This window comes from Abrus precatorius, unplaced genomic scaffold (assembly GCF_003935025.1).
Source record: "Abrus precatorius isolate BTA unplaced genomic scaffold, Abrus_2018 Scaffold7, whole genome shotgun sequence".
In the NCBI taxonomy this organism is placed as follows: Eukaryota; Viridiplantae; Streptophyta; class Magnoliopsida; order Fabales; family Fabaceae; genus Abrus; species Abrus precatorius.
Window position 1 is genome coordinate 36,928,951 of NW_020874417.1, and position 27,223 is coordinate 36,956,173.

The 27,223-nt window shown below is 35.1% G+C and overlaps 3 protein-coding genes across 11 annotated transcripts; all 3 read right to left on the reverse strand.

The window, feature by feature from the left end:
• Positions 1-1,866: 1,866 nt before the first annotated feature.
• Positions 1,867-11,969, reverse strand: LOC113872593 (SAC3 family protein A). Of its 8 annotated transcripts, none has more exons than XM_027510268.1 (15): positions 11,601-11,955; positions 11,444-11,517; positions 10,137-10,985; positions 9,541-9,801; positions 9,358-9,480; positions 8,619-8,720; positions 7,549-7,646; positions 6,050-6,224; positions 4,693-5,187; positions 4,439-4,579; positions 4,001-4,060; positions 3,407-3,537; positions 2,986-3,119; positions 2,651-2,871; positions 1,867-2,440 (listed from the first exon to the last, which is right to left on the reverse strand). In XM_027510268.1, the coding sequence occupies exons 1-15, from the start codon at positions 11,953-11,955 to the stop codon at positions 2,339-2,341; spliced, it is 3,321 nt and encodes a 1,106-aa protein (XP_027366069.1). In that variant the 3' UTR covers positions 1,867-2,338. The 8 variants fall into 8 exon arrangements, 7 of the variants coding, with proteins under 7 accessions (XP_027366069.1, XP_027366074.1, XP_027366073.1 ...); XM_027510273.1 differs by having other exon boundaries at positions 9,358-9,801; positions 10,137-10,695; positions 10,806-10,985; positions 11,601-11,885; XM_027510272.1 differs by having other exon boundaries at positions 9,358-9,801; positions 10,137-10,369; positions 10,439-10,985; positions 11,601-11,879.
• A 3,574-nt stretch (positions 11,970-15,543) lies between these two features.
• LOC113872412 (nifU-like protein 4, mitochondrial) lies at positions 15,544-19,907 on the reverse strand. Its single transcript, XM_027509947.1, has 6 exons — positions 19,641-19,907; positions 19,411-19,572; positions 19,151-19,326; positions 18,805-18,908; positions 18,200-18,311; positions 15,544-17,404 (listed from the first exon to the last, which is right to left on the reverse strand). Exons 1-6 carry the CDS (start codon positions 19,810-19,812, stop codon positions 17,336-17,338), a joined length of 795 nt encoding a protein of 264 aa, XP_027365748.1. The 5' UTR covers positions 19,813-19,907; the 3' UTR covers positions 15,544-17,335.
• A 634-nt stretch (positions 19,908-20,541) lies between these two features.
• On the reverse strand, positions 20,542-26,470 carry LOC113871209. 2 transcript variants are annotated; one of them, XM_027508139.1, is made up of 4 exons: positions 26,294-26,470; positions 25,348-25,602; positions 22,494-25,249; positions 20,542-22,393 (listed from the first exon to the last, which is right to left on the reverse strand). In XM_027508139.1, the coding sequence occupies exons 2-4, from the start codon at positions 25,369-25,371 to the stop codon at positions 21,064-21,066; spliced, it is 4,110 nt and encodes a 1,369-aa protein (XP_027363940.1). In that variant the 5' UTR covers positions 25,372-25,602; positions 26,294-26,470; the 3' UTR covers positions 20,542-21,063. The 2 variants fall into 2 exon arrangements, with proteins under 2 accessions (XP_027363940.1, XP_027363941.1); XM_027508140.1 differs by lacking the exon at positions 26,294-26,470 and adding an exon at positions 25,857-26,018.
• Between the last annotated feature and the right edge of the window lie 753 nt (positions 26,471-27,223).

Below are 27,223 nucleotides of genomic sequence, written 5' to 3' on the forward strand. Positions count from 1 at the left end.
ATCTTTTTTATCATATCATCTATCATATTTATTATTATTGTTTTATCTTTTTTATTTCTTTGTGTCTCTGAACATAGGCACCCCATCATTATTTACAAACTCTTCGTTGAAATGCAAATAACTTTTGCATATTTAAGAAAATCACCGACTCAAAATTTCAAAACAAATAACTAAAACTAGGCACTCTCAAAAGAAAATTACAAGAATTTTTAAAGGATTAAATTTAAAAGAAATAAAACTTTATTTAAGCCAAAGAAATATAGGAAGAATGGGAATAAAAATATTTTCTTTACGAGCTGATATATTTCATGTTATAAGTCTAGTATTTGTTTATTTTACAATCTCGACCTTTTAATACTTACATATTAAACCTATTTTATACTTTTTCATTTCCCATTATGTATATCTGATTGGAGGATGAAAATATGATTTGATGAGGTGTAGACATCTCCAAGATCCATGACCTTCAAGGATAGTTGAAGAAGCATAAACATCTTCAGAAACGATAATCATGCGGATCACGAAAATCAAACACAGAATATTCCTGATTGCATAATGAGCATAACAAGAAGATCCCTTCATTATATGTTGCACATCACAGAGGAGAACAATGAGAACAAGTGCTAGGTAGAGATCACTATACAAGAGATTTCAGGCCTCAGACTTAGGGCTAAACGTGGTACCTAGCTAAAGTTCTATATTAGGTTATGGGCGTAAACATGTAAATGAGGAGAGAAACTATAATAATACAAATTTAAATACAAGTAGCATTGTCCAATTTAGCATATTAGTGAAGAAATTAAGAATGGTACCTCAAATAAAAAAAAAAAGAAGAGAGTGAGTTATCCAAAACGCCATATGAGAGAATGATGACGATTTAGAAATTATATTTGTACTACTTGCAGAGGAAGACGGATGTCTTGAGTTTTTTTTTTTTTTTTATTTAATTTTGATATATTTTTTAGATGTATGTATATGAAAATAAAAAATAAATGAAAGATAAAAATAATCAGAAGTTTTTATTAACATGTGCTTTCAGTATACCGATTAAGGGGAAAAATTGAATTTTTATTAAAGTTTATTCATTTATTTATATAGATTTATAATATATATATACAAGAATAACAATTAAATAAAAATAAATTACTTTTTATCATTAATACATTTTTTAAATTATTTTAATTCAAATATTTTATATATTTTCTTTATTAATTTATATAAATTGATAACATTTTTTTATTGGGCTTAGATTTTAATGTAAAAGACTTAATTTGAGCAATTGATTAAAAAAATTAAAATTTAAAAAACATTTAAAAATTTATGTATGAAGAATAAAAGTATAATTAAATTATTGAAATTTAAATATTCGTTTTCAATTCTTGAACGACAACATTAATTGGCATTTACCGTAATCATAAACAACGTTAATGTGTAGTTATTTAAGTGACTATGATAGATCACCACCGTCCGTCTGTGCAGCTCGTAAATGAATAGGGATACGCGGCATCTAACGTAACTTGTATATATTTTGACCTATTTATAGAACAGTGTTTTTGTTTTCATTATTTGCTGTGATGCCCTTCAGCTTTCACAATTTGGAGACCAGTATCCAAATGCTGCTTCAATTCAACGAATTTTCCCACCAGATCACATTATTGTTATTCCAATCAAGAATTGTCAATTCTCATTTTGTTGCTGTTTGGGAACCCAAAAAACTGTTGTGACTGACGTGTGAACTTGGATGCTTTGTGGTTGGTTGAAAAGAGCTTATAGAGAATGTGAAATAGGATAAGGGGACTGCACCGAGTCATGGAAAGGTCGGAACGGAGGACGGGAAAGCCGTGAAATGAAAAAGATAAAAAATAAAAGTGATATATGGATATTTTTTTGGAACAATATAATCAAAGCAATTTTTGTTACATGTACATGGGTGTCCCACTTTCCATTAACGACTGCATGATCCTCACACTGAGGGTAAGAAATTGAAATTGGAGGTGCTTTTATTATCATCTTCAAAACTAAATTACATTACATCTATAGTCCTGTCCGTTCCCAGGAAAGAATGGTAACCGACCAAACAAATGTTTATAGGGGGGGTGGGGGGGACATATCCATTGGAACGTTAGCGTGCTTGATTTTTTTATTTTTTTTTCTCTTTCATGTTTGTATATTCCACGTTACTAGTCCTTGGTTTCAGACTGAGTTTCAGGACATGATCACACAGCCTTTTTTCTAGCCTTCTTGCAACATTACCTACCGATAGAGAACATGAAAGGCTGCATCATTTTCCCCTACTTTCCTGAATGACATCTCCACTATCTGTAATTCAAAAACTTGGCTATAAAGGTGCCCGTGCTAAAAAATCGTTAACAGCAAGATTGGCATCACCGTGGGCCACAGCATCCTCTGGCTCTGGCACAAATAAACTAGATGATGAAACCTGCAAATTAAAGATTCCTTTTGTTAAATCTCTGAGCAATCATACTGCATGCAACCCATTTATTGTATTAACTTAAACTGGTTAAGGAAACACTTTTAACGTTGACTAGTGACGGGGAAATTCTAATTATGGGTTAACCAGTTCATAGAACAATCCGTTGATATGGGAGAAGGAAATGCAGTGAATATAAAGGATAGAGATCAAACATACTTTTGTATCAAGCAGCATATCTCCATTATTATCAGTAATTATGATGGCACCATGCGCCTTCAACCATTCTACACACTCTTCCAAAGAATCCGTGTCTTTCTCATCGCTCACACCATTTAAGAATCCAAGAACCTGAGAAACGTACGAAACAGGTACAGTTGGGCGATATGACCGGCACATGCAGCTCACAGCTTTATAACGCATCTTTTCAACATAGAGATCTGTGGAAATTATTATTTAAAAAAAAAAAACTATTTCAGTTTGTCCCCCTTAAAATGTATGCTACATGTTACCAACAAGCTACCCATGAAAACAAGTAAACTATGGATACTTACCCATAAGGCAGGTGTTTAAGTTAGGAGCAGCTTTGTACAGTCTAAAGAATGTAACATAATTTCCTGAAGTCACAGCTGCACGAACTGCAAGCGCATGTTTTACAGCTTCATCCTTCTTTGCTTCTAGAGATAACCTGGTATTGACAACAATACACATTCAAATCAGAAGCATTCTATGATAACAATAATGACACAAAATAATTGAGACCGCGTCATAAGTACACTATTATTACAATAATTCAAGGGAAAATATTTTTGCATAGCAACTGAAAGATTGGAATAACACAGATTTATAATAATAATAGCAATAATAATAATAATAGCACAAAATCCTGATAGGTGAATCACAGAACATAATTGAGTTATACCAAGAATTTCAAAAGAAAGAAGAATCATGCGAACACGTAAGTATGGGGCTAACCTTGCCATTGATGATAGGAGATCTCTGTTATTATTTGAATGCATTATAACACAAAGCAAGTTGTAAGCAGCAAATTCCATATAAGACCCCTCAATCCCTTCAGCATAAAGAGTCTTCAACTGAGATTGACACTGCAATCACACAAATAACATCAAAATATCTAAACTTCATTTCCATGTTGAATAGCATCCTCAAATTTTATAATAAATCATTCCCATTTCCAAAATAAGAAAAAAAATGGTACCAAATTTTTTTCCCCAATTTAAACTTCATAATTCACCACCAGTTTGTAATTTACTAAGTCAACATGTTTTATGGGTTGAAATAAAAACATCGACACAAACACTACAATTGAATTGGCTATTTGTTCAAATTGTCTAGGTGTTGTTATGGAGGCACTGGGAAGGAAGATAATTCCAACATCTAGAATGACTCCATTATAACTTGAAAGGCATTGATGACCTGGAATTAATCCATGATCTCAGATAAAAATGGACACATACATAATCAGTACAGGCAACAAGAGTAAAAAAGTATTTAAACCATAAGATGGATTAATAAATTGAAATTTCTTCAAACAATATATAAACTAACCTGATTATACTCAGGCAGGTCCCCAAATTCCAGTGCCAATCGGGCATGTGTTTCATACACCTAAAACATTATTTCAAGAGTTAGCAGGTGCAGAAACCAACTCATGTAGAATGAATATACGACTACCACCCCCAAAGCCTTTTACCAGTAGGTTAGAACAACTACATGGATTGAATAATGTCATGTTCCCTCAAAAACCAATTCTTTTATGAAGAATATATTAAAAAAAAAAAAAAACAGAAAATGGGGATTAAGTGTTTTCACTGTAGTAGCTCTTTAACATGGAAAAGGAAATCTGAAATGTAAAGAGATTCCCGATCAATTTACAATCAGCATAGCCAAAGACATGTAGAGGAACCATACAACCAAAAAATTTTATGAATAAGGTTAACCAGTGATACAATGCTATCCATCAGAAAATATTAAACAAAATAATACCTTCACTGTTAATTGATTGCGTATTCGTTGAACAGTAAGGTCTTGACGAATAGACTTTAACTGATCACATTTATAAAGGTAATTCTTCGGGGAATTTTGAACCATCAACAGTGCTTTTTCAAGAACCTCTTCAGGTCTTACCTGTGAGTTTATAACATTTTAATCAGATTTTTAGTCAAGGAGGGGAGGGGAGGGAAGGTGTAGACAGATAAAAATAGCAGCATGCAACTTAAATTCCTGGGAAGAGATATTACGGTGGCAGGATCAGGAGCAGAAGTTAAGCGCAGGTAACGCTTTTCAATTTCCTGGCAAGTACCCTTCACAGTAAGTGCATCCCAGTCAATATCCTCAACAGCTTTGCTGACACCATCTTCAAAGCTTTTGCTCAGCACCAAGGCACTAGCCCTTCTACTGTACAAGTTTCCACCTCCAGCATTCTTTTTTCTGAAGTGATTATTTTCCGTCCGATGGCCTTGCCCTAAATCAAATCGCTTAGAACGATTTTCACGTCTCTTCCTTTCCTCTGGTGAATCACTAAAAGCCATTGCAGCAGAATAATATGCTGTCAAACTTTGTTCCTTGTCACTATCACTAGATGCATCACCATTTTCAGAAACAAAAGAAGCATCTGTAAGACGCTGCTTCTTAAATGGCCTTTGGCCTGCCCTACTAGGTGTTCTCTGCAGTAATGGAGAAAATTTAGTGTTCCGCAAACCATCTTCCTTGCTTTCTTTGCTTTCCACTGCCACCTGTGTACCATATACTTAGGTAAATGAACAAAAAATCTGCATACCTTATTCAAGCATATACTTAATAATCTCAACATGATTGTACTTGACAAACAACAGTATCAGAAAGTGGGGGGCACAATACTTTAAACTTAAATGAAAAGATAAGACAGTCACATACATGCATACAAAAATGAATCCATGAGAGCTTGTATGTATTTGTAAACAAGGCTACCAAACTCCAGATCCAACATGAAATAAAAGTTATGCTATCTGTCAAGTGACAGAGCATTAACCAGTTTGTTTAAATATAATACAATGAACTTGAAAAGCTTTCTACCAAACAAAATAGTTTCAGACATATTGTGTAACTAAAGCAAATGACACAACTAAAATTTTCGAATGATACTAGCTCACTCACAGAAGCCACCGCCATAAAGATTGCTAAATAGTGAAATCTGGAATAAAAACCAACACTAATGCATTGAATGAGAGTCCCGTACTTGTTAAGGCAAAAGCAAAGCATCATTAGGACTAGAATTCCTGACAATCCTACACAAGATTGAATTGCAATCACAATACTAGTCCTATCACATGACACTATATATAACACATAATTTGGTCAAAATGGGATTACAAAATGCAACTATTATCCATATCATAATATAAAGCATCCTTGATCATTAAGATGCATGGCCTCAAGTATAACCAATAAGATAAAAATGGCATAAAATAAGTAAACCAAAAAATAGGGGGGAAACAGGAAAGAGTAAACTCTTTAACTGTAGTTCAACTCAACTCAATTTATGAAAAGAAAGCAACAAGAATGACACCAGCTGGAACCTGAAAAAAAACCATAAATTACTTATTTAAACATAAATACCTTTCTGTCCTTTTCATTTGGTACCCAACCACTATATTTTACAGTATCATTGTTGATTAACACTGGATTGTCAACTGGCTTCTCCTCTGGTAATGGCTCCCACCTACTTTTAGATCGTCTAGGACTTTTTTTATACTTTGGCAACAAAGAATCATGGACTGAAGACAGTGAACTACTGCATGAAATGACAACAAATAATAATAATATTTGTCATATAATAAGTGTACAATTTAAAAAAAATAAAATAATTTCAATAATTAGAATGATAATTAAATGTTAAAATTCAAGGGATATGATACATATGAACATAGGTGCATGATATAATAGAAATGAATACAATACAATAATGAGGATGCAGAAAATTCTTGCACATACAGGTGGTATAAACTAGCACAAATTCATTTAAAAATAATTTCATTGGTTAGTAAGTGCAATTGCATACTACTCACATCTAAAACCCATGAACTCCACTTGTATTCTGAAATCACTATTATTCACAAACAAATTAGCATTCTGCTATTTCTGATCATGAAAATTCACATCAGTACATGACCTGTTTATAATTTCAACTCAGAACATTTATAATTCATGATATATGCCATCCCTGTAGCTAAGTTTTAAAAATTGGGTTTTGGGAACTGGTTAATGAAGAAAAGCATGTAATACTTTTCATTAAATTATCCTTATTACTTAAAGAAAAAAATCAATCATATTTGAATTTCCAAGACATTAAATGCTTCTACTTTTTCAGTAGCCTTTATTTCTTAACGCGTGCTCCTAAACATTAACAAAACAAAACCTTGACGAAATGTAAAAATTTTGTAAACATTTTAATACAGATACTTCCTCATTTTAGCATATAGGTGCTTTATAGGACTAAGATTTTAATATTATACTCTACGGAAGAAGATTAACAGTTTCTAAAATGTTGTTGTACTGCAACAGTAATACAGATGAGGTCCTAATGACATTCAGAACTGAATAAATTCTCCATATTGGACTACATTTATAAACATTTAGCGTCTTATTGAGTACTTGTAAATGGCTCCCTCTCATGCTAATGGGGTAGTATTGGTAGCAATAACATCACCATCTTATATATAATTTATTATTATTATTATTATTATTATTATTTAAATTACTGTTATTTGTAGTCTCCCTTAAAATTTAATTGCTTTTTTAAGCTTTGAACTCGTCACATTTTTCTGTGTTTGGCTCCCTCAAAAAACTAATTGTCTTTTCAGTTCTGAACTTTTCACATTTTTTTGTGTTTGACTCCCTCAAAAAATTTATCTCTAAATTTGGCCTCCTCATAAAAGAAAAACCTGGCTCTGCCCCTGCTTGTATATGTTCCAGTTAAAACAAAAGGAAGAATCAACAGTAATTGATCAAAGTCAAACTTGAATGTCACTGAAAATCAGAAGCACCTGAAGTTCCAGAGATACAAGAATGACATTTGTCAACATACAAAAGCAACAGGGAAAGAAGAGACGGCATACTCTTTATTGGCCACATCTGCATCTGGCATGGGGAAAAGTGGTTCTATATCCCAATTTCGTGTGTTGAGGGTACCATCAGCTGTTGCCTTGGTGATCATCTGAAAAAGAGGTTAAAGAATCTGATAAAACCAAACTGGCAACAAACTCCAGCAAACAACTTATATGTTTGATGCCAATTAGAAGGACAAGCAGGCAGTGCACAAAATTAAATATTTGACATCCACACATTAGCTAGTACTCACCTTAGCTGGAAGATGACCAGAATTATAAACATAGACTGAAAAATTGTGAATGGTTCTTCATTTTATCACATCTTCTTAATTGAGAAAAAGCAAATAAAAATACATTCCAATTTTCAGGTAGAAATTGCAATAGTTTTCAGTAGCATTCTAACAAACTTTGCCAAAACACACAGAATTTTCCACTTCCATATAAAACAGAAATAAGATACCAACCAAGGAAGTGATAGCAGAGTTTCAGAGTACCACTACAACAACTTCAGGATTTGTTTCAGGATTCACAATTTTATTTTGTGAGTTGCAACTTACCCCAAAAATACAATTGTTCACTAGAGAGAGAGAAAGAGAGAGAGAGAGAGAGAGAAAGAAAGAGAGAGTTAGATTCAACAGCTCCTTAGACATTTCTCCTGTTCTTTGTGTGCATGTGCTTTGCTTTGGAGGGAGAATTAAAAGGTTCAATATATGGTAATGAAATATAAAGATTCCGCAACATATGTTTTTCTAAAAAAAAATGTTTGTTAATCCTGAATAATGTCTGCGTCTGTGTGTCGTGTCTTTTTTTATGTATTTATATGCCAGCTATCCCTTGCCACATACTCCATATACAAACGTGATCCTTTTCTCAATGTCTCTAATGTCTATTTCACAAAATGAAGGCAATTATGTAATTACAAAATCATATAGTTTCAGCTCAGAATAACTAAGGCCAAGACAAATAGACCCTGTTCTGTTTGATCCTAAAGTAATATATACACAAAGCATCTAAAGCTTTTGCAAAAATTAGTATATTGATATATTTTCTTCTTATAATATAAAAAATTAAAAGCTAACCTCCTTCATGACAGCCTGACATGCTTCCATTTGCTTATCATCTTTACAACGAGCCAAAGCTCTTTCAACATAGCCACGCAAAGACTTGGGAAACATTCCAGGCTGTAAGCAGAAAAAGTTCAATAACTATTAATAGTTAATGACATATAATCATCATTATTTGGTTGCAATACCAACTTGCAACTTGCTCTATGAAACAAACGAGCAATTCCTCAATTCCTGGAAAATAATACTGTTAATTAAAAATTAGGTTCTTAGCTCCAATTCATGCTATTCCAATAAAGTCAAACAAACCTTTGCACAAAAAATATCGTCAACAATGTAATTTATCAGTTTAGAAGGGACAACAGTTACCAAGTACATTGAAATAAAAATTGGTCTTCTCTAGGGGTTTCCCTCACAGATATTTTAAGCGATTATTTAGCTTTACTTTGCTAATGTTTTTATTTATTGTCTGTTTTTCCTTTTTATGTTAGAGATTAGCTTGTCCTCCTAATCATTTACAAATATCTTTTCATCAACTTATTTTTTAAAATTAAAAAAATTTCACCAAACTTCAGCAAATTCAAACACTTAGTTTACATGAGCTTATAATACAATGATATTTTTTCCTAAATCTTTATTTTCCTTTAAAAGTGAAAATGAAATCAAAATAAATAAATTGACAGGGTGACAATAACTTAAAATGCATTACACAATGTAAAAAAAATCAATGAAACATTATTTTTCCAAGTCTCACCTTAAGTATAGAATTAGCAGCATCATTAGATGACGCTTTCTCAGTTGGTTTTGGCAATGAAACAGCAATATACGCAGGTTTTATTGCTGAACTGATTGTAGAGCTATCTTTCTCGATTTTGGGCTGTCCAAATGTCAAATTTGAAGCAATTCGAGGATTTGTAGGAATTTGAAGTTTGCTTACCCGTTTTGCATCCAAAGATGGAGCACTTTGTACAGGTGTCACATTCACCTGTTGAGAGGGATGAGGAGGGGGGGCAGGAGGAAAGTACAAATTGGTTCCTTGAGAAGATATGGTCTTCTGCTGATCCTGAAATTTATCATAAGAAGATTTTAAATCCAAAGGACTTTGATAGTTTGGCTGAATAGGATTAGTTTGTTGAATTTGAGAACTTTGGGCCACATGTTTCCAGTAACCATCATGATCACCATTTACTGCAGCAGGCTGACCATCAAAAGAACGAACATGAAGTTAATAAGGTAACTAAGTCAGACTTCAAAAGACTAATCAACCAAAGGCAACAATCATATAGCACTGAAGCCAAACAAGTTTAGATATCCAGTACACTAAAATTTTAATAGAATTGAAATTCAACAAACAGAACTAACATTAGGGAATAGGGATTAATTTTTTGTAATTCATATATCAGAACATAGGAAAAAAAACATAACCAAAGCAACTTGAAATGTATAAATAGCAATCTCTCTGTTCTTTCAAGTCAATTATTCCAAGTAGTATAGGTTTTTCAAACACTTTTTGTCTGAAAATAATCTTCAAACCTGAAAAGAAGGTATGGCAGAAGAGCTGGATTCTTGCCTCCAAAATGGTGGATATGATTGCGGAGGCTGGCTGTTTGGAGTTGCATAACCATTAGTAACCGCAGAAATAGGACAACCCAAACTAGATGAACTTGGAACAGATAAGTTCTCTGTTCCTGGTGCACAGCTGACTTCTGTTTGGTTGTAATAGTCCGCCCACTGCTTGTACTGTTGCTGATACTGCACAGAGGTAGCTGCAGCACCAGAACTATAAGAACCACTGGAATCGGGGGCATAATTTGTATATGGATGAGAAGAATAACTTGAATAACTGCCATTGTTCCACAAAGTTGCTTGATTTCCATATCCGTTGCTGTTTTGGTAACCTCCAGCAGTCTGATAATCAGCAGGATTGTAATAAGTGCTTGAATAACTTGCAGATCCAGCATAAGACCCAGTATTCTGAAAGGATGAAATAGGCTGATAAGGAGCACCTGTGTTTTGATATGCTCCTACAGGCTGTGTATAGGTATGATTAGGTTGCTGCTGATAGTTGTTATAGTAGCCCGAGTATCCCACGCTGCCATAACCATATGGATTAGAAGAACTTGGGTATGATGCGTATGCATTGTAATCTTGGGGTACATTAGCTGTTCCCAAATTTGATGAATTACCAGCAACTGAAGTTACATTTTGACCATCTTGAACGCTTCTTCCAGGCGGCTGTGGATGTTGATCATACTGGTAGGTTGGATTAGAATACATTCCATTTGCTGTAGAGCTATGAACAGTCCATGATACAGCTTCAGACCCAGTTGTAGTGGAAGTGTATGAAGATTGCTGATGTTGGCTAGCATCAACATGCCGATTCTGCAAAAGAACAAGATTGTGGGTTATGTTTTACATGATCAGAATACACACAATTGAACCACGGGTGCATTGAGCAATACAAAGATGTGAATGAGATAGCATTTGGGTCAAAATATCCAGAACGGAAAAATGCAAGCACGGAAACAAAAAAAATTAAATAGATGTCCATTTACATCTATACTCTATGACAGTAAAGAAACGGGATTCACCACCCAGTATTATATTTTTTCTCTCTCTGAAAGATAAGTGTTTCTTAGAAAAGGTTCAAAACTTCTCCATAAAATTCTTATGAGTTATAACCATTGAAAATAACAAAATAATAATTGTAGCTCGCTCTCAGTAACATATGCATCACAATATATATATATATCATTAGTACATGACATTTCCAAAACTCAAATTATAATAAACAGCACTGTTTGATTCACGAATTGAAGACCTCATACTTGATAGATTACCTCGAATAGATGGGGCTCCGCAGGAGCTAAGGTCTCAGTATTACTTCCTTCGTTCGCCATCACACGGAAACACCCTGATTGACCAACGAAAAAAGAATCACATAATTGAATTCAGAAAAACCCTAACCAATTAATAACAAATCGTAACAGTACGAACCTTGGAAAAGCTCAGAAAAGCAACGGGGAAAAGTTCGGGAAGGCAAATCACAAATCGGAGGAACCGAAAGAAGCAAATTGGGGAGAAGAATTAAAATTAACGAAAAGCAAAAAAAGAAAAAGAAAACAATAGCAAGATAGTTTTGAAATATTAACAGGGGAAGAGGGAGATAAAAAAAACAGATTGAAAGAGATAGAAAGGCGAAGACTTTGCAGTAAAACGTAAAAGGGCGAAAACGCAGGAACAACAGAGGACTGGGAAAAGAGAAGTTGCGTTGCGTTGCGTCGTGAGGGGAAAAAATGGGTATGAAGAAATAGGGAGAACGGAGTATGCAGAGGTGGGGCCCTCTGATCATGGCGGTACAGCGAGATAGATAATAACCTGTATATTAATAAATATTTAAATATTAATTTATGTTCTAAATTTAATTCTAATTTTTATTTAAAATAAATTTATTTTAATAAATGATATTTAACATTTTAAGTTATTTTTATAAATGACTAAACTAGTATTTTAGTCCTGAGAAAATTTGAGTCTAGCATTTTAGTCCTTGAGACATTTAAAATATCACGTTAGTCTGTAACTTCTTTCTCCGTCATGCATTTTAGTCTCTCAACGTTAGACTCTGTTAAAAAACTGTCACAGAAGGTTGAGCTGTCACGTTAAGTGCTACATCAGAATCTCAGTTAGCACGACTTCGTTTTAGAAGCTAGCGTGACAAATAATTGTGAAACGATGTCGTTCATTGAAGTACCTTTTATTCAAATTGAATCACATATTTTCTCATTGTTGTCGAAGAACTCTACCTAAGTCCACGCAAAATCTCGTCCAAATTTTTGTTCGCAGTTGTGTTTGAGGGTGAAATATTTAAATATTGAAGTTTGTTGCAATGGAAGAAGGGTCAATAGATGGAGAATTCGGTAAAAAAAAATGTCTTAATTCATTTAGTCATTCTTTTGGTTTGGAAATGAAAAACCCTAACTGTTCAATTTCAGATTGATGAGAATGTGGCTCGCAAGATTATCAACCACAGGTCTCTTCGTTACCCTAATATAATTTGTTTCAAGGAGGTAGGGACTTTATTTGCTTACCTGTTGGATCACTTTGTATTAAATACTCTATATAGCTAATTATTTGTCATATTCTAATGGGGCTTTGATTTTGTAGGTGGTTTTGATCCCTACTCATTTAGAAATAGTAATGGAGTATGCAACTGAAGGAGAGCTATTTGAGAGGATATGCAATGCTAAAAGGTGAAGATGAGGTTGATCTTTGAATTTTCTAGTTTATTTCACTCTTTCAGTTTTATTGCCATTAATATTGTAGCCATATTTCACTTATTTTCCCCTTTGATTGTTCAAGCTAGATATTTCTTTCAACAGCTGATTTCTGGTGTCCATTACTATCATGTCATGGTATAATCATGCTTAAGTTCTTGAAAAACTATTGGACTTCCTGTAGTCAGAACTGTATGAAGTGAGAACTTATGCTTTTACTTTTCTTTTGCAACGAATATGCCACAGAGATTTAAAGCTAGAAAAAACCCTCTTAGATGGGAAGCCCTACACCCAAGGTATTGGATTGAATAACATCTGGTTTCTATGTTCTAATAATATGTTCTTTAACTTTTATATTTCTGAATTTTTGTTATTTGTGGTTTCATCGTCTTTGCTTCATTCATGACCCAAATCAATTGTTGGAACTCTAGCTTATATAGCACCAGAAGTTCTTTCTAAGAGGGTAAACATTTACGTATAATGAAGTTACTCATTACTTAGAATTGACAAGGACTTAATTGCATGAATAATAAATCAGATAGGGATTCTTACTTAATTGCAATTATTTGTGTAACGCCAGCTTCCAAAATGACATCGCTGCTACCAACTGAGATTTTGACGTAACACTTAACATGACAGCTCAGCCTTCTGTGACGGTTTCTCGACGGAGTCTAATGCCAAAACTAAAATGTATGACGAAGAAAGAAATTACGGACTAGCATGATATTTTAAATGTTTCAGAGACTAAAATGTTGGACTCAAACTCTCCTAGGAACTAAAATGTTAGTTTAGTCTTTTATAAATTGTGTCAATCATCTTTTACGAACAAGTTATAAATTTTAACTAAGCTGAGTTCTTAAATCTTAACATTGGACATGATTATTATGTAAATCAGACCACGCTGACAAGTCAAACAAATATGTATTTGTTATAAATTTTCAATTTTATAATAATTAATTTAAAAAATATATTAATTATATATTTAAATTAATTCAATAAAACTTAGGTGCTTAAAATTAATTGTAAGGGTCAAAAATAATAATATCGTTAATTTAAAAGTTATATCTGTAAAGATTTACTTGTTAATTGGAACAATTCACCTATATTCATCCAAGAACAAATTTTAACACAAGACATACAGATGGATCGTATTTTTCATATAGTAATAAACATATCAATTTTTGAGATGAGTCTGACTCTTCAACATTTTTTTCTGAATTTATTATTTATTATTATCACTTACCTTTTACCCTTATTTAAAAAAAATGCTAAAAACACAAAAAAAAAAAATTGGAAAATTGACACTTAATCATTTTCACTTCACTGTAAGTCTAGACATCTTTATTTTACCACAAGCCCCTCGACATTTTCATTTTAAGTTTAAATACATTTTAAAATATATTTTTAGTTATTATTTAAAATTAATCAAAAACTATAAAAGTATCAACAAGACTTATCAGATTAGAAGTGAAATATATATAATTCATATGATTCTTAATAATTTTAACTAATAATAAGAGTATATTTAAAAAATATATAATTTGTATTAAAAAATGTATAATTAAAAACACCATTTGCATTTCTCATTGTGACATTGGGAGGGGAGCATAGACCCTTTTGTCAGCAAGGCCCAAATGGACGCCCCCAGTGCTAAGTAGCTGCACTCAACAGAACTCAAAAGGATCGCCATTTCCACAGCACATGAACCTTCGTAAGTCTTGTCTCTGGCCGTCAATATCTACAGGTCGCAACCACAAGTAAATAGCAAGTTACAAGTATGAATTGATTAGATAGTAAGAGATGAAGAGTTTTGTTTCATTTGATATCGATTAGAAATATGAATAGACAAAGAATAAGCTCAGGGTGAATCATGCTTTAGGATTTTGGAACTTGGGTGGGAGCAATGTACTAGAATTGTATGATAATGACAAAACTGTGAACCCCATATCATGATGGTGGATGATAAATTCACATTTTACCATAATTTTTAGTATAATTTTGTTAATAAATAAGTAGTAAAGTGCTAAGTAAACTTGAAAATATCATAAAAATTGCATTAATATTTATAATTGCGTAAATAGTTTAGAATTTTAGATTTTATTCCAATTCTGGACAATTTTGCTTAAAAAGACTTAATTTTGTGTAAAAGCTTGAGCTGAAGATATTTGAGTTGAAGATTGAAGTGAAGAAAGTAGAGGAATTGAGCTTAAAAGATGAAGAATCAAGTGTTATGTGTAGGGCGTAATCATTCTGAGTACATAAAATGAACACTTTGAAGAAGAAAATTCATAAAGATCAAGAATGTAGCTACTTCAAGTGTTTAGAGTAGCTACGCAAAGAGCGCGTAGCCACTTCAAGTGCTCAGAGTAGCTACGTCGTAGCCACTCTAAGCGCTGAGAGTAGCTACGCAAAGCTGCGGCGTAGACACTCTAAGTGCTGAGAGTGTCTACGCAAAATAACAGAATTTTGAAAAACACTTCTAATTGTCAACTTTGGACGATTTGAGTTCCTATTTCAGTTGTAAAAGCTTCTAGAAGACCTTTCATGCTATAATCCTCAGAGATTAAAGTCTGGAAGTGGAAAATGCGGGAAAACATTATAAATAGAAGTTAAGAGTTCAGAATTGGGAGTCTTTTGCCATTTTTTTATTTTTCTTTTCATTTTCACACCTTAGAAGAGTTAGAGAGAGAGATTGGGGGCGACATCCAAGCTCTGGACCTTGAGGAATCAGACTGATGATTGAATTTATGAAAAAATTATGTAGCTCCTCTTCTTCTGCTCTTTCTCTCTCTTTTTCTTTTAGGAATATGTTCTGATTTCTTTTTGTTAGGGATCTATAGATCCAGATTTAATATTGTGATGTAATTTTAGATATAGACCTTGAGGTTTTGATTGAATTGAGTATGTGATTCTGTTCTTAATGCAGTTATGAACTAATCCTTCATTCAATTGAACTTAGAGAAATCTTCATCAATGAAAATTGAGTTTATTTTTTAGATCTGAATCATATGTTATTGAGATCTTAGGAATAAGTATCATAATCTATTAATCCTATAATTTTTAGAACTTAATACAATATTTGATTAAATTTTACCTAAAGAATTAGAGAGATTTAATTAGGTATTAGGATCAATAAGACAAGAAATTGTCTTTTGGTTAAAGAAGTGAAATTGATTATCAATCAATTAGAATTCTTAAGAGTCCAAAATATTATTACATTACAATAGAAAATCTGATGAAATGATTCCTAACAATTTTTTATATAGCATTTTAATACAAAATTTATATTTCTGTTTTGCTGTATTTTTCAGATTTTTGCCCTTTATTGTTTTTGTTTATTAAATGATTCAAAACACTCTAAATTCGTTTGACTCAACTAGTTATTGATTTGTGAAGTAGTAATTGATAGACATAATTTTTAAAGACGATACTTAAAGCTCATATTGAATTCCAAATTTTATTACTTGCTACAACTACTTAATAATACACTTGCTAGTTAGTTCTCCAATTTGTATATCAGTGGATCTAATCGATCTACCATAATTGCTCAGTAAATAAATAAGTAAAAAAACATATTGAGGGGCAATATGAAGACAATTACGTGAATTTGAGCATGATTACAATATAAGAATTTACCTTAACTACTTGTTGTTTCGGTTTCATTAACTAAAAATACTATACAAAATACCTATATGACACAAAAAGTAGTTGATGACGAGTAGATGGAATATAGAGACAAGAAACAAAATTTTATTGATCATATAGTTAGTGAGCTCATTTGTAATGAGCTACTACAATTTAGATAGCAGGCAGGTCTTTGAAATAAAGATTGAAGTCGTAAATTCCAATTGATTATGTTTTATCCCAAACATTTAAGTTAATATTAGTATTAATTGACTGACATAAAGTTTATTGCGAGTTGTAGTTACTTTTGTCTTGCTTGTGTAAGTGCCTGTGTGTAGTAATGTTAGGCAGAAATGGAATATGTTAGCGGGAATGAAGAGCCTGTTGTCAATGAGACTAACAACGAGCCATGACTTTTACCTGTACTACGTGGCATGCACATGGATATCTGCTTGAACACTAAAACCCAATGATGATATCAATACAAGAGTGTCAGAGTACATAGCAATCAGTGCCTTGTATTCTTGCAACAACCTAAACTTAAAGGAAATACCAAGAATCATAGATAAGCAGGCCTAATAAAGGGTACAGTGTGCCGTCTTTCTGTAATGACTCACTGTTGCTTCAAACTACCTTCATCCTACGTCAAAGAGATCCAATTAGCCTGGACGATGATTTCACAAATACAACAGTGTATCCAACTCACGACTTATTTAATATATTTTCCGTATACATTCACAGCTTTTTGTTTCCATCCAAAGTCTCTGCTGAGAGTGAAATGTATGACAGAATTAAATGCACCTGCAATTTAAAGGAAAAACAAAAATAGTTCAACTACTCCATTTGTCCACTTAATGCTGCTTCCGCATCCTCAGCATCCAATTCTTGTTCCACACCTTTGACCTGTAAAAGCAGCAAGCAGCTTTACAATAATGTTTACATAAGTATAGTATAATGAATCCTTCATATGAATTGGAATTAATTCTATTAACGCTGCTTATATAAACATTCAATAATGAATGCACTACATGCTAGAAAATACAAGCTAAAAAGATACTATACTCGATGAATTCATTTTAGGTACATGTAATCCATATACCACGACTTAGATGTAATCACATAATACAACAGAAAATACAATTAAATGGTATGCGGCAACCCAGTGCATGAGGCTCCTATTTGATGGGGATCTGGGGAGGGTAGACTTACACCGCTTTACCTCACAACTGGATGGGCTAGTTTCTAAGATTTGAACCCGTTACCTCTCGGTTATGGCAAAAATATTATTGTCGTGCTATGGCTTGCCAAAAAGGGGGTGACCTCGGGCATGAGGCTCTCACTAAGTAGGGTCTAGGGAGGGTGGGTGTATACAGCCTTACTCCCTTAAGCGGAGAGGCTGTTTCCAAGATTTAAATAGTCACAAGGCAACAACCTTACTGTTTACCTAAGGCTCACCCTCTATCTAGTTTAGTGGTGAACTCTACAATTAGCAACTTTCACAAGTCAATTTAATTGGTCCCCTAACTCTACCACTGTAATATGACACAAAATTAAGTGAAGAATATGCATAGAACACACAAATCATTTCAATGTTAAAGGAATAGTGTTCAAGAATCTAACCAATACTACTACCATCAATATAATGAAAACACCAAATACATTACACTCATCACATAAAGATATTGTTGAACTTGTTACCTCAGGAACATAATGCATCAGCATATTTTCAATGCCTGATTTCAGAGTCACTGATGAACTTGGGCAGCCACTACATGCCCCTTGCATTTTTAGTTTCACGATTCCAGTATCTCTGGAGAAAACCACAATACAAGAAAAAAATACAACTCAGTAAAAATAAAGGTTAGATAATTGGCCCAAGTATCAGCAATTAGTTAGTTAGAACAGACTCAATAAAAGCTCTGTTGACAATTCAATTGTATTGACAGTGCGTTAGTTAGTTAGAAAAGGGGACGGCGTATATATTGGATGGAAAGTATACAAAGGAGGTATACGTTTCCTTAGACTGTCAAAGGAGGTAATTGCTTGAAGGAAAAAATAACTGGAGTAGGGATTGGGAGGGAAAGCCAGGAAGATAGACACTAGAATTTCCCGAGACTGCGAGGTATAAGTTTCTTTACTACTTCTTTTCTTTTGATTTTACAAAAAAGTTCATCTTTTAGCATCTGTTTTCTACTTTTCTGGTCCAGTTCTATCAAAATCAGTTATAGCATAAACATTTTCCTCCCCAAAGTTTTCATGAAGATGCTTTAAACCAAAATAACAAAAATCCAAAACGAACTTACGGGTCAAAACCTCGATACTCAATGTCTCCACCATCATCTTGCACGGCTGGTCGAATGCGAGTCTCTAACAACTCCTTGATCATCGCAACTGTCTCAGAATCATCCTTGACAGAAACAAGAATAACAATCATCAGTGTAAGAACCATTAACTTTCGACCCTCTCACAGTCGAGGGAAAATTCCTATATACTCCACAAGTAAGACAAAGACAAATCTAAGAATACGTGTGTGCAAACTCATGCTTCCTAAATTAACGTGATTAACTATTATTGCGGAACCTACGCCAGAATCAAAGATTGAAACAAAGCCTCAATTTCGAATAACATGGAGACGCGTGGTTACCATACTTGGTGAATAGCGGTATCCATGGCGGCGGCGGCTTGAGAGTCTAGAAAGAGTGGCTGACCAGAAGAGTAGAAGTCCATAATAGCGGCAAATATTTCAGGCTTCAGAAACTCCCACGCGGCGTCTTCGGATTTCGTAACGGTGACGAAATCGGATCCAAAGAAAACACGAGTAACGCCTGCATTAGAAAAAAAACAGAGAAGAGAAATCAGAAACCCTAAACAGGAAAACACGATGAAACGACTGAGGAAAAGAAAGAGACCGTCGATGGCGAAGAGGGCTTTGGCGAGGGGAGAATTCATGGCGGAACGAGGATTGGGGAAGTCGGCGCTTCCAACTTCCATGACAGGCTTGCCAGCATAAAACATGAGAGACGAGGGATTGGGAGTTGCCTGCGTTTGGATGAACATGCTCCTACGTTGTCCTGTGTAATTCCAGATCAGAAACTGTTCGATTCGAATCACGAGGGAATGGAAGAGGAACGTTACGAACCGGTGGAGAATCGAAATGGAAATGGGAGAGCGGAGGAAGAGAAAGCATGGTGATTGTGAGGGTAAAACGACGGCGTTGCGGCGAGGCGGCGAGTGATGAAAGTGTTACTCTGCGTCGGTGGGTGAGATGAAAGACGCGCACGTCTTGCCAATCGCCAAACACCACCTCTCATCCTTCGGAATTCGATGACTCGTTTACCTCGCTCCTTCTTCGACTTTCATGGATTCTTATAGCGTCCCCCAAAACCCCATCACTTCCTTCTCCAATAACTATTACATGACACGTGGTCAATAAAAAAGGGGCTTCGTATACAAATTTTGTAAGACATTTTATTTGTTTGAAGATAAAATGTTTTATTATAATTAAAATAAATACTAAATAACAATGTTGATGGATTTGTTTGTTTCTAAGTTAAATATAATTAAAAAGTATGTCTAAATTTATCTTAAGGATAATTTTAAAAAAGACATAAATATTAGTAAATGGTATATTCTTAAAAAGGAAAAACTACTTACCGTCTATTAATTTGATACAAACTCGTTAATTAAAAGGTAGCAAGAATGCAGGAGTTTGTGCATCGAGTTATATGGACTCTGGTCTCTGGACAAAACAAAGTGCAAATTGTTACTCTTCCGGGATGGCAAGGGTCGCTGTCGATTCATTGTCGCGTGTCATTAGGAATTATTCAAACTAACATAACACTGTTATTTTCGTTGATTATATTCCATTAAAAATTGTTAATTTTAAATGAACAACAGACAAACTAGAATGGAATTAAATAAACCTATAAATGTCCCGTTCAAGCATAATTAAGATTCTTGCCTAGTTCGTAGATCCACCACTCCAATTAAATACAAATGGACGGTCGTTGTCACATTCATACGCCAAAACACGTAAGTTGACAAAAATAAATAAACGTTTTGGTTTTATTTCATCCATACAATACGTAATTTTTCTTCATTTAATAATATACTTGTTTTTTTATACCACTTTAATTTAATACGTTTAATTTACCTTAATGTCTGTGCATCATTGAATAGCGTCACTGGAGTAAATTATTTAACACGACAAGAGCATGTTATGGCGGCCATCATTGAATTCTTGAATGGACTTTGTCCCAACTAAAATTATTTGGTGAGAGCAACCACCTTCCTTCATTTAAGAACTACTTCCTTCCTCTACAACCTGGCTACACTTGATGCATTCTTTTACAATCACTGCTTTCATTTCAGCCATTTCAATGGGCTTAACGCTAAAGCTAGTCAAGTAAGGAAAAAGACCATTAAAGGATTAATATTATTATAATTATAATCTAATCTAATTCTGTAGGTGAAAAACCTGCAAAATATAAATTCCATGACCATCCTCCTCTCTCCCTCTCCAATCTCGAGCAGGAGACTTGTATATATAGATTAGGGGAAAATCAAAACCTTTTCCTCTTCACTCGTGAAATATCATCAAAACTGTCATCACTCCAAACTTGTCCACCATGCCTGAAATTCTCTTCCTGCTCATCCATATTTCTGGTTCTTCTAGGAGGCACATTTCCTGGCCTACCCTTAATTCGTCTGTCGAAGTCCCTATCCCTCAAGTTGTTCCCTCTTTCATGAAAATCTGAATCATCAGAACAGAATCTATAATGTCTGGGTCCATCTTCAGTATTAAGGTGAAAGTTCTCACCAACATTTGCATTATAAGGAGGCCTGAATGAGCGCACAGGGCCTCGTCTCTCACCAAACCTCCTCCTCTCCTCACCATTTCCTTCACCATTAAGCTCAAGCAACCTACCAGAATGCATGGGACCCCCAAAGTAGTCATCATCATTTTCTGCACGATCGCGGGGATCTACAACATCAAACCTCCTGTTTCTGATTAAAATTCGACCGGACCTTGGATGACCATGGTCCCTTGCAGCAGAATCAATGTCCCTTATGTCATTAGAAGGTCGTGACATAAATGAAGGGGAGCCATGCCTCCTCACCACTCTCTCCGTGGGGAAAACAGGGCGATCAGGGGACCTCATTCTGTCCACCCTGTATAATGGTGATCTTCTATGGGTTATTTCTGGATGTCCACCAAAACCTTCAGGTGATCTTCTTCTGGGAGACCTCCTCCTCGGAGATGACCAAGGACCGGGTGAGCGACTGCGAGATCTGATCGGTGACTTGGAACGAATTCGGGGAAGACCCCTTCTCTGCATGGAAGAAAAATTCCTACTTCCTCTTGTAAACCGACCATCCAGTCCCTCAAATGATTGGGGACGGGTGAACATAGAATCTAGGTTGTCCTCAGGAAAACCTCTCATAAATTTCTCACTATGCCTCACACCAACTAAGTCTGAACCATCTCCCATACATCTATTTGGACTAATGTTTCTTGGATTTCTATGACCCATTTGGATGCCATCTCTTCCTCCTGGTGACCTCCTCCTTGGTGGAATGTAAGAGCCATCATTCAAGGGCTTTCTGCCCAATCTACCATTACCAACGTATGAGCCATCAACATTATTGTACTCCAGCTCCGTGTCAGCAATAGTGGAAGCATATTTAGGCCTTGGCCCGCGAAACTGACTTGGACCATTATAAAATTCTCCAGAAAATTCACGGTCAGATTCCCATTCACTTCGAAGTGAGTCTAATCTACTACTAAGTCTTCCTCTACCTCGCACAAAGTTCAATCTAGAGTTCCTAGGGGACATATCTTGATGTCTTTCTCTTGAAAATTTGTGAGGGCCATCAATGTAAACTTCATCTCTGAAAATCAAAACAGGAAGAGAGAAAAAAAAAAAATACTTGATGAAAAGAATTCGACTCAGTGGACAAGAGAGAAATAATAAAGGGCTTTAATGTATACCTTCCTCTGTGTAATTTATCACCGTCAAGTGTCTCAGAAAGTACATCTCTTCCAGCTCGTGAAGACAGTGACCTGCCTGAAATAGGCCTAGTTTTACTAGGGGATGAAGAACTAGCAGCTCGAGACAGATCTATGATTCTCCCTTGATTACCACTACCAACATCTTTGTTTGCATCATCAGCATTTGCAGACACTTCCATCTTTGGCAAAACTAAGTCCGTTTGTTTAACTATGTCAGTTGTTTTGACAACCTCATCAACACATTTAACATCTACCCCATGGCTTCCATTAGTGGCCTGGTTGGAAGGGGATTCAGTGTCCACAGCTTCGGACACATGTTTTCTCTCTGAAAGATCTAGGGCCTTCTTTTGCAAAACATTAACAGGCTTCTTCCCATCAGCAGGAATGGTGGACTTTTCATCGTCCATTGACTCTTGCACACACACACTTTTATCAATGACCTTACTGGCCTTCTCATGCATTTCAATGTCCAGACCATCTTCGCTACTTGCTTCACTCTGGACTGTAGTCTTATTTTCATTTTCCACATGAGATGAAGTGGGACAATCACCAGTCACCTCCCCTTTTTCCATCAGTTTATTTTCATAAGTACTAGGGTCAGGATGTTCTACTTCTCTTACCTCACATATAGTGTCCTCCACTGTGGAAGGATCCAACGGTTCCCGAACCTCACCATCTTCATAATCATCATCTTCAATATACCGCTCAGTATCCACAGCAATAGTTACAGCACGATTCTCATCTGAATCGTAATCAGAATCATAAGAATCATCCTCCAACATATCAGGTGATAGGGTTATCTTTTCTTCATCACTTACACAGACTTCAGCACTGTCTGGTTGATCAGATGGGTGCTCATTCATCTGTTTCATTCTGCAAACATCTTGATCAGCAGCGCTTTCTTCCTTGGTAATAACAGAAGAATTTCCTAGGCCAGGATCATTCAACTCTGTACCACCATCAACCTGTACAGAAACTGTTTCTAGAGGTACCTGCTCAGCATTTAAACAAGCTCCATGACAAACTTTATCAATATTGACCCCATCCGTCGGAGTACAATTTTCAACCTGACTTACTATATTTTTAGTTGTACGCAACTCTGATGTACACATAGGTTCAATTGGAGGACAAGCTGCCTCAGCAGAAATTGGTGAGGTCTCCATCGTAACTGGCACTGTGCTGGAAGAAGAACAATTATCTGACCCTCGTGGCAATCCTTTATCCAACAGATCCATTTTACTTGCTGCTGCATTAGATCTTTCTTGATTAGCCTCATGACCTGGTTCTGATTTAATCAATGTAGGATGATCATCTTTGTTTAGATTGCTAAAATTTGGCAACTTTGAAGGCTTGACATTGGAATTCGAATGCTGAACAAGTTCTTGTTTAACAGACACACTATCAATCGAACCAACAGGACGGATATTAGCTTCCTTCAAATCCTTTTTCGAGTTCTCATCAAATGGTTCTGGTTTTACCGACCTAAAACTAGAAGTATTCACATCACCAGCAGTAGATACCACACTTGACAAGCTTGCACTGGGAATAGCACTCCCAGAATTCAATTTGACAGGTAATCTAAAAGATCTTAATGACAGATTTCGTGGGTCTATAACTTTATACTGCTGTACACACAGTCCAGATGGAACAATGAAAGCTTTGTTCTGACTCTCTTCACACACTTGTTTTACAGACACAACACTTGGTGGCATCATCCCTGTTGAGCACATTAACTGTTCTTCTTCAAGTGAACTGCCAGCAATTTTCAGCCCATCAATAGAATTTTTACTTGAGCCAGCTTCAGCTTCAGATTCTTCCCATGCATCCATTGTAGTATTCAGATCCCAATTTGCCCTGTTAGCGTGAACATGAGTTGTATCACTATCAATTTTAGTATCAGTATTCAAACTAGTACTGCAATCTTCCTTGCTTAAAGATAATTCCAATGAGACAGACTCTGCTTTCTCAAATTTTGGGTGACTCTCATCAATCTCCATACTTGAAACAGTTGGAAAAAGGTGCTCCTTTAAGCTTAAAGATAAACTAGTACTTTCTGGAACTGCAAGATTCTCTTGTTTACAAATATTTTGGACATTTTGTTTGCTCGCATCTGCCCCAATGCTAAGTCCAAGTCCTTCCTTTGCAGCCAACAAGAGTTCAGGATTCCCCTTGAGTGTTTGGGATTCCAATCTTTTACTGTTATCTTCACTAACTATCACCTTCTCTTTGCTACCCATGACATCCAAAGTTCGTGTTTGAGTTCCAAGGTTTGGTTCCTCAACTTTGGGTATAAGTAAGCAAGACTTGCTTTGCACCATGTTAGCATTGGTAACGTCAGTATTTGCTTTCTTTTCATCAAGTGTAGGGTTTCCATAAACATCAGATAAACCAGAAGAACTGGTAGAAAGAGTTGAACCCTGAGATGTGCTTGAATGTTCCTTTCGCAAGGCATCGCTTTCTTCTGGACGTGAAGTCTCTTCCAAAGAAGATGAAGAAACCTGAAGAAATGGGAACCTTCTTTTCTTGATTGGTGCACCTGCAATACTAACATTTGATAAAGTTGATCCTTGAGAAGTGCTTGAGTTTTCTTTACGTGGTAACTCAGTTTCTTCAGTGAGTGAACAAGGTTCCTCAGACACTGGTGAAGAAGGCTGAAACGAAGGGAACCTCCTTTTCTTGATTGGCACACCTGCAACTAAACCACTAAATTGCCCAGCAAAGGACTTTACCCCGGTCTGTCAATAGAAGATCAAGTAATCAATATCCAAAAAAGATACAAATTGGCATGGTTCTCTAATCGTAGTTAGCTGTAAATCAGAAAGGAAATAAACACCTCTTCATGTCCTGAAACAGGCATGATTCCAAAGTCTGCTAAAAAGCTCAAAAGTCAAACCCTTCTTCTAAAACTTCAGTTATTACGATTCAATAGCAATTCCTCAACAAAATTATTGAAGTAGGCTAAAAAAACTCTTCACTGAACTAATCATTGGTAGACAAGTCCATCTACAACGCTTCTCCTTTCCTAGTAAAAACAACCGTAGCCTTACTCTCACATCCAAGATAAAGACAAGAAAGAAGTGGCGGGAACCTGCAAAACACAACATAAACATACAATATCACAAACTCACTACAACAGACAATTGATGGACAATCAAAGTCAAACAGACATGCCGTGCAACAACATAATTACAAAACCGCCTTTTAAAGTTAGGTTAGATCCAAAACTAACTGACCACATAATCACAACAAACTCCTGGATCAGTCTCACAAATGCTTTCAAATAACATCAAACGTACAGAGCAAGCAAAACACAGCCCCAAAGCAAACCACTAAATTAATTACCAAAGGCAAATCCACCATAAAAAGATCAACAAAGCCAGAATTCACCAAAACAGAGTTAACCAAAAGACGAAAAACGATCTTCTCCGTAAATCATCAACGTTCATCAAATCAAGCGGAAACCCCGCCCACAGACTCTTTCAGCTGCAGAATCAACATTAAAGGGGGAAAATGCCCGTACCGAGAAAAGCCCCAAAAAAGAATGGACTCAGAATCGAGTGGCGTAAACGAAGAAAAACCGCCAAGGAAGAATCAGATCTAGACCTATAAACAAAAGGGGGAAATAAAAGGCGAAAAGTAAAGTGTGGGGTAACGCATCATCAAAATAAATACCAAGAATCGCAGGCCGCGGAAAAACCAAGCAAAGTCATTAAAAACTCGGAAAAAATCAGATCTTGACAAAGAAAATTAAGGTGACAGAGACGAAGAGTTGGAAATACCTTATAGGTTGTGGGAAAAGGAAAGGGGAAAAGAAAAGGGGTTTGGGGTCAAGCTCTGCAACTTCCACGAAACGAAAGTAGGAAACAACGAAGGAGCGAGAAAGAGATAAAAAGGAATCTCTCTCTCTCTCTCTCTACGATTCTAGAGAGATAAAACTAGGGTTTGTGTTTATACGCTGATTTTATTGACTTTAGGGAAACGGAAGCTTATCTTCGTAACTATATATTCTATTCTCACCGACGTGACGCATCAACCAACACACCGCCATGTGTCCTCTTCTTCCACGTGGCGTGTTTTTCTCCATCGATTTCTTATCTTTTAATTTGATCCGTTGGATGTAAAGCAAGGGCTTTTATTCTTGGTCTTCACCCCGTTCACACTGGGCCTTCGTGTCGCCTTCCACATACGTAATTTTCTCGCAACTTCTGAATAAACATTTGTTTCCATTTTCATTCATTCAGTGGACTAAAAATAAAATAATCTGATTAATTGCAAGAACAATATTTAATATCATGACAAGTTATGCTTTCATTTGTGAAATTTAATAAACTTCTTATTTTTTTAATTTTTATTTGTATAATAACATGGTATAAATGTAGAGTGAAGAAGGTTTAGAAGAATGCTGATTATGGCTTCATTAAATGTAATTTGCCTTTAATAACATAATCATCAAATTATTTTTTATTAAATAAGAGCTAGTTGTATATAATTTTATTAAAAATTTGCTATATTCTCTCACATATATTTTGAATGATATTTCTAATACTTTATACAGTAAACATTAAATAAGAATATCATGGCTTATTGTCTTTAAAAGTTATTTCACAGTTAGAAAAAAAAAAACATTAATGTCATTTTTTTTTGCCAAATAAATGCATATTGTATCTAGTCAACCCTTATTTGTAACACCAAAATAATTCTTATTTATG